General features: G+C 44.5%; 1 protein-coding gene across 4 annotated transcripts in view; it reads left to right on the forward strand.

The window, feature by feature from the left end:
- furina (furin (paired basic amino acid cleaving enzyme) a) overlaps nucleotides 1–7,750 on the forward strand; it is a 57,172-nt gene extending 49,422 nt beyond the window's left edge. For 3 of the 4 annotated variants that reach the window (XM_088413098.1, XM_088413100.1, XM_088413099.1), the window contains exons 10-16: nucleotides 98–198; nucleotides 485–588; nucleotides 772–889; nucleotides 1,366–1,545; nucleotides 1,624–1,748; nucleotides 2,319–2,426; nucleotides 4,450–7,750. In XM_088413098.1, the coding sequence (XP_088269224.1) occupies nucleotides 98–198; nucleotides 485–588; nucleotides 772–889; nucleotides 1,366–1,545; nucleotides 1,624–1,748; nucleotides 2,319–2,426; nucleotides 4,450–5,057 (1,344 nt within the window). In that variant the 3' untranslated portion in view covers nucleotides 5,058–7,750. The remainder of the gene's footprint in view (nucleotides 1–97; nucleotides 199–484; nucleotides 589–771; nucleotides 890–1,365; nucleotides 1,546–1,623; nucleotides 1,749–2,318; nucleotides 2,427–4,449) is intronic. The other variant, XR_015865369.1, reaches the window with a different exon arrangement.
- The last annotated feature ends 1 nt before the right edge of the window (nucleotide 7,751 follows it).

Genomic DNA, 7,751 nt, shown 5'->3' on the forward strand with positions numbered 1-7,751 from the left:
TAATCAGTTAATAAGTGGCAATTGAAATGCTGGAAACATTTACCCTATAGGTCTCTGAAGGTGCTTGTAAGATAATGGAATTATTTCTCCTTTTCAGGTCACGACAGACCTTAAGGCAAAATGCACAGACTCCCACACAGGGACGTCTGCCTCCGCCCCTCTGGCTGCTGGGATCATCGCTTTGGCTCTTGAGGCAAAGTAAGTGCTAATCAGTCATTTTCAAAATCTCACATTGCCCGCAGCTTTGTCCTAACATTCACGCTCTAAAAATGTCCTCACGTCCACTGATCTAAAAATACACTGTACACTTAGCATTTTTTTTTTTTTGGAGAACATGTCATTTTGATGACTTTAAGTACTCTGAGGTGTCCCAATTAATCAGATTCAACTTGTCTGATAATTGAACAGTCGTCGTTTATGACCGTCTTCAATCATCTGGCATGAGAAAGTCAATGTTAATATGTGTGTTTGTCTTTTGTTCCAGTAATAATTTGACCTGGAGGGACATGCAACATCTGGTTGTGCGAACTTCTCACCCCGCCCACCTGGCCACTAATGACTGGAATACCAACGGAGTTGGACGCAAAGGTACACAACTCATGTTCCCTAGCTCTCTCCATGTCCTTCAGACATTATTACATTCTGCGCCAAATTCTGAAGCTAAATTGAAAGCCGAGACGCAGAACTCCATTTCTTGAAGTGGCATGCTTGAGATGGGAATGTTTCTTACAAAGGCCAGCTGCCATATCTCTCTCCTCTCATTTCTTGCAGTCAGCCATTCATATGGATATGGACTACTTGATGCAAGTGCTATCGTAGCACTGGCGAAGACATGGACCAGCGTGCGACCGCAACGGAAATGTGTGATCACCATGGTCTCCGAGCCAAAGTTTGTGGAACACACAGTATTTCAAAACCAATGACAATCCTCTTCATATTCAACTGTTTAGAGCAATTAATGTCCTAAATTCATGAATGCAGTGTATATACTTAGACAGTAGCAGAAACTATAACAAAGAACTGTTCATTTAGTCAGCCTCCGCATCTATTTTTGTATTTCGAAAACTATTCATGTGAAAATAAAGTACTATTTTGTGAAACAAATGCGTACATAGAGAAATGTAATTAGGGTGTAAAAACAAGGTGGTAAAACAGGAGAAGGATTTGACAGAAACACGCGGCCGCTACAGGTGGCGAAACTCTAATCCGCTGAATGGCTAAAATACTCTTTGCCCCTTGCGGACTATCACACTGGTGAGGAGTTAAGTAGCCTTCTGATCCCAAGCTTAGGAGGAAGCCCATAATGGTTCTGATGGCACGCTGTCATAGTCACTAGCTCTGACTTCATTTGAAATTTTTCGACAGAAACATCGGTGGCCATTTATCAGTTAATAAGAGCGTGGACGCCTGCTTTGGGACGGACAGTCAGGTGACCTCACTGGAACACGTCCAAGCTCGGCTCACCCTGTCGTACAACCGGAGAGGCAATTTGGCCATCCACCTCATTAGTCCTGCCGGCACGCGCTCCACACTGCTCCACCCCAGGTACAAACACACACACGCTCACCCCGACATAAACTGGACAGTTCAGTCTGTTAACACGCCCGTGATGATTCCCTGCAGGCCTCATGACTACTCATCAGAAGGTTTTAATGACTGGGCTTTCATGACCACCCACTCATGGGATGAGAACCCTTCCGGGAAGTGGACGCTGGAGATCGAAAATGTAGCGGGGGCCAGTGACTATGGTAAATCAAGACGTGATGGCTTGTTTGTGCTTTCGTCATAACTCGGTGGGTATTGTTCGCATTGTGTTTTTAGTACAGCACTTGAAATCCCAACGTGAGATAAATATGCGATGCACTTCGTGGATTGATCAAGTTTCTTGTCAAATACTGTTTTTTTGTAGCTTAATGAAGTTACGCATGAAGTAGCTGGTTCATACTTTCACCAGCATTGAAAAAAAAAAGAACTAATTTGAAATCATTCAGCCCTATCCTCAGTAAGGAGACTTTCAGTCAAGATGAACCTCTCAAGAACCCCCACACTTCTTTTGCACTCACAAATACTCTTATTAGACACAAAGGGACATCCGGTTCATTCAAAATCGCTGCTCTTTTCAAAGTGTCATTTTTTTGTCACTTCATTGCAAAAATCTGAGAGTCTTCTAAAGCATACGCTTGAACAAAATCTACCCTCGGGAGCCTGAGCCTCCCTGAGTGACAGGCCTACTTTTTCCATGAGCACTTTTTTTTCTATTCATGAAAGCTTTATATAAATATATATAAATCTATCTCCTGGCTCATCCCTCTTCTCAGGCACTCTAACCCAGTTCATCTTGGTGCTGTATGGCACCGGGTCTCCTGATGATTCCCAGCCCGGAAACGGCAACTGTAAGACGTTGGACCTCAAACAGACATGCCTTGGTAAGACGGTGAATCTTCCCTCTGCTCATATGAAAACTGAGTCTGACAAGTGATGAATGCTACATGGGACAAGTTCAAAACTTTTGTGGGTATACTCCCCTCAGTAAAGTATTTTTTTGTTCACCTGCTTATATCCAATCGGTTAATCAACACCGTATCCAGTATAGCACCTTAATACCCCCCCCCCCCCGCCCCCCCAAAAAAAAAAAATCGTTTCACCACGCTCGCAGTTCAAGACAAAATCCCTCTCCAAATCTCTCACCCCCATTCTATGTGCCATCCCGTGAACATAGTTTCTTGTGTAAAAGCAGATCTAGTCTGAAAAGCAAACTCATGACTTGGCTGAGACTTGACATAACACCGAGGCCGTCCCTCCCCAGGCAGACGGAGAAGTCAGGACCACAACCACAAACTATTGCTGATAGCCTCAAGCAATTCGCCAAATTATTCTAATCAAGTCCATATTGCTGTCTCATAGCCAATCCAAATATAAGCAGAAATGAAGTTTTAACTCAAAGGCAGCTGTAACTGACACAGTGACAGTCTGGCCCCTACAGGCTGACATGGGTAACGACATTCTGAATGGTGGCCCAAACAGAGGCCATTCACGGAGTTGATTGTCTTGTATTTGTTTTATCGTCTTACATTGTCTAAGGCATAGTAGTTGTGTCAACCACAGTGTTGACCATTTTTAAATTTAATTAATTTTAAGGCTGTCGATTGTACTTTAGTTTGCGTCAATTTTATTGGGCTTCTATATGATGAGTTTTTCATCACACTAGACCAGTGCTTCTTATTTTCTATATTTTGCAAAGCCCACTATTGAAATAGACACCCTCCTATCACACACACACACACACACACACTTTCCATGCCAACCACAAATAAGATTATTATCAATCAAAATTGCATACTCTAAAAACTCTTATTCTTTTTAACTTTGACACAAGGATGAAGCAATGTTAAAAGAGCTTTCAACAACTGTTAACCATTTTTTTCCCAGCATTTATCCAGGTTAAAGGTTTGTCTAAACAGAAAAAAAAACAAGTGCGTTAAAACGCCTGAAAAAAAGATGCCAATCATTATTTTATCACAATTACACTTCAGAGAAAAACAAATCCTTTTCCCTGGAGTCATCGGCGACCCCCCCCCCCCCAGCATCACCTCGTGCCCCCCCAGGGGCCGGCCCCATTATTTGACTGCACTAGACCAACATGCACTTTGCAGGTACGCAGAGATTGAAAATGCAGATAAAATGTAATATTGTAGTTTGACACACACATCATCCATGACAAAAGTGTTTCCCCACTATTCTCAGGGCCCAGGAACCAAGGCCTGCTTCACCATCCCAAAAACGGTTTATAATTGTCTGAAGATACCAAAATATGGGCGGAAAAATAAAGCGGAAAATACATTTGTCTAAACAAATCAATTCACTTCAATATAGTTCCTTAACATCATGATGCCATTAGAAGGTGACAAAGCAATACTTTTGTCTAAATGAAGCTTCTCAACTCACTTCAACATATCTCCTTGTCACCAGGCTGCCACAAGATGGTGCCCAAGTCCCACTTTTGTCTTAATGAAGCCCCTCAATTCACCTCAAGAGTTGCAGGTTTTGGTTTGGACCTAGAGCACATTGCCAAATCAGTTATCGTTTCCAACTTGGCACTATCACAGTTTTTTGGTCACAAAGGGGGAAAACATATATGAGTACCCCTAAATATGTCAGTTACTTGTGAATAATCATAATTTCGCTCCGGCAAAAGTAAATGTAATTATCTTTAGAAAGAGACAGAATTTCTTTATTAGAATGTGTAAGTGTGTAAAGACAATTGACTGTAAACTAGTGTAAAGTTACTGGACTGTTCTCTTTTAATATTAAAATTGACTATTAGCTTATTAGAGTCTGTTAGCATTGCATTAGCATTGACAACTTCTTTTGCTTTGCATGGATCCATACGCTAAGAAATTGTCTCTCCGGCGCGCTAATTTGCTTTTCCCGGGCTCGTCTGTGTCGCAGAGTGTAACGCCGGCTACTACCTCTTCATGCAAAGCTGTCTGAAAGAATGTCCGACCGGCTACGCCGTGGGTTCGCTGCCCCTCAACTACACAGTAGGCAACTATATTTCTCCGGCCTACGTTCCAGCCTGCAAGCCGTGCCTGCCGCCCTGCCTGACATGCAGCAGCCTCAGCGCCGACGCCTGCCTGTCCTGCCCCCCTCACCGATCGTTGAATAGCATTCCCGGCACCTGCGACCGCATCACCCAGTACATGCGCGAATCCCCCGGCGTTTTCATGGTGGGCCAGGGGGACGCGGGCTTGCAGCCCCAGCTCAGCTCCCAGCTGCCTGTGACCGTGGCCATTCTCAGCTGCATGGCCATCATTGCCGTCTTCGCCGGCGTCTTCCTCCTGCTGCAGCTGCGCTCGGGTGCCCTCGTCAAGCTCCCGTCCCTGGAAGCCGGCGGCGGCCTCGCCGGCAGCTTTAGCCTGGGCGGGAACAGGGTGGTATCGTACCGCGGCATCCCGACTGTGTGGGGGGACGACGGCGTCAACACGGACTCGGAAAATGAAGAGTTTGACGTCCAAAATGAGAGGACTGCCTTTATCAAAACACAAAGTGCCCTTTAATGCATTCCTTTCCTGCCCTGTTTTTTTTGTTTTGTTTTTTTGTTTTTTTAAATCCTCTCCACCAATTGGATAATTCAGGGATGGTGTGTCTTTCTGGCTTTCACACTCTCCTCCGGTTTTATCCCTTCATCCCGACTTTGGCTTCCATTTCAGTGGCTTCCCATCATTCTCGCCTTCCCCCGTAAGAGACCTGACAGGAAGTCGCTGCCCACTTGGCGCTCAGAATGGCGGCTTGGCGTGTTCACGCTTCTCTTCGGTCGTGTGTCTTCCTCCACCTCCTCTTCCCTCGGATCACTTTCCCGCCCTCCTCCCCAGCTCCTATTGTCCCACTAAAAAGACATTACTGGTTTACTTTTCTTCCTCCTTCCCTTTTTTATCAGTCTCTGTGCAGTAGCCCGATGAAATTGTTCTGACGTGAGTCAACACGAGCGTGCCAGTGTCCATGTCCTGCACGAGAACGTTAGGTAGCTTCTACGCCGGTTGTCTTTTACCTACTGGTGAATTTTCTCAGTGAGGGAAAATATTTGGAAACATCCCAAATGCCTCACGAGTTCTTTTTTTGTTTCTTTTTTTTTTTTTAGGGGGGCGTCAATATGTTTTCTCACCGCTGGCGTAATCAAGTTGGAGAAAATAGACAAGCCTCAAATGTTCCCAACCTTGCAGCTATCACACGTGAAAGTAAAAATGTACCTGATCAACCCTGCAGCAGCGGCGCAACTATTACTTGCGATTCATCAGCTGAAGGATTGGACTCATTACCAATACATCAATGCGTTCCCTCGGTCTGGGCATATTAACACTACAAAGACAAATTGCACACGCCTAGAATTAGCAATGACACTAATGTACTCGTCTGTGTCATTTATGGTGAGAAAGAAACATCTTCCTTCTAAGGGGATGTTTTTCTCCTCCATCTCACATTCCTGCTCTCTTCTTTCAAGCCGATTTGAAACTGCACATTCTCAACCTTTCTGCATCAAATCTAAATTTAAGTGGCTCTTTTCTGCCGGCACCTCTAACAATGTAGTACTGATGCTGCTGAAACGGAGTTTTTTTTGTCATACCTTAGGGGAAGGTTGTTTTTAAGTCTGTTTTCCCTGCGCTGCATTTCAAATACGCATCTCGTGATTGAATACATAGCAAATGTAAATCCATTGATCTCTTCACTAGCTTCACTGAATTGATTTTTGTTTTTCCTCCCATCTGGCACTCAAACTGCCGAGAGAGGTTGTCATGATGGTGATGACATGCATACAAAACCACAGCTGCTCACCCTTTATATCTACCTCTCATCATTCAGCATGGTTCGCAAAGCCAGGCGAGCAGAAACTGGAAGTATTCTGGAAATTGTTTAGCAGGATTGGCATTTCATCGGACTTTTAACGAGGCCGCGTTAATCCATCACCTTTTACGATCAACGTTCACAGGCAGGGCTTTGAATCCTGTTTTTAAAAATCGGACGGTCAAAAGATTGACTTTTCGGTCCCGATGGCCCACTTTTACTTGTGTTAAATGGAATTTGCCAGCTATACGCTTGTGCTCTCCCCCCTCAATGGTTCCTCTTGAGGTTAATACTTTTTGTTCTGACGCTGACAATCAATTTCCCTGTTTAGAGAGCAAGAGGCAGGCACAGAAAAGAAATCCATTTAAACCTAACCACTTGTGTCGAGAAGCTCTCCCGGAAAGTCTTTTTGGGTAATGTGCAGACGCAGATGTGATTACAGAGGTGTCTGGCCCTCACGCGGCTGCACAGGACTACATTAGTGCCTATGACATTTAGGCTTTAAGTAGGATACTAATTTAAAAATGCCGACCCGGCATCGCTTGAAAAGCATAATGAGCTATTGCAGCACTCAAATAGTTTGCGTTAGTTCTTTTAGAAAGATAGCGTGTTTGTTATTAGAGGTAATCGTGGAGCGTGTGCAAACGGCAACATTTTGAGTCGAGCGGGCGCTTTCGAGCGCTCGGGTTTCGAGTTTCCTGAAGTGCGCCAGCGCGCGAACGCACCGGGAGGCGTTTGAAGCGCTTGCTGCCAACTCTCAAAGAGCGTCATCAGGCCTGTGTCTTTTGTGAACACGCACAACTTGCAAATGGACGTCGAGGCTGCAATCAGACGGGGTCCGGTTTATACAATTGAATTAAAAGGAGCAATATGTTGGCAGAACCAAAGACAATCACTTTTTCCGTGTCGTCTTAAGATGTTTTGCTCTTCTTTTGTCAGGCCCCCTTTTCACTTTTGTGTGTGCGTGCGTGCGTGCGTGCGTGTGTTTGGTTGCGTCATCTTTGTTGCGACACCCTGTATTGTTGAGCTGCTGTGAAGGAAGGCGCCAGAATGTATCCCACCTTAAATGTAAGGGCTGAAAACAGTTCTGCGCATGTCCATGTGCGCCCATGCTTGGTCAGTATACAGTACATTAAATGCGTTCATGGGTGGCCTCGTATGACTCCCGCTGACCTTCTTGCGAGGTTCCGGGCCCCTTGTCTGCACAGTACCTTAAACATGTGATCTATGAATACTGTAATGACTTGGCTTACCGGGGACAAAACTCTAAATAAGGCCTATTTTTGTACTATATGAATGGTGCAGTGTAATTTTCTTGTAATTTAAAGATTGTTTGCTCTTGGTTTCTTCTTTTTATTTAATTGATGTCAACGATAGATTCTACTAAAATAAAGATCTATGCAAATTTGAAG

The sequence above is a fragment of the Hippichthys cyanospilos genome, chromosome 4 (genome assembly GCF_059441005.1).
Source record: "Hippichthys cyanospilos isolate Australia breed blue-spotted pipefish chromosome 4, RoL_Hcya_1.0, whole genome shotgun sequence".
NCBI classification, from domain to species: Eukaryota; Metazoa; Chordata; class Actinopteri; order Syngnathiformes; family Syngnathidae; genus Hippichthys; species Hippichthys cyanospilos.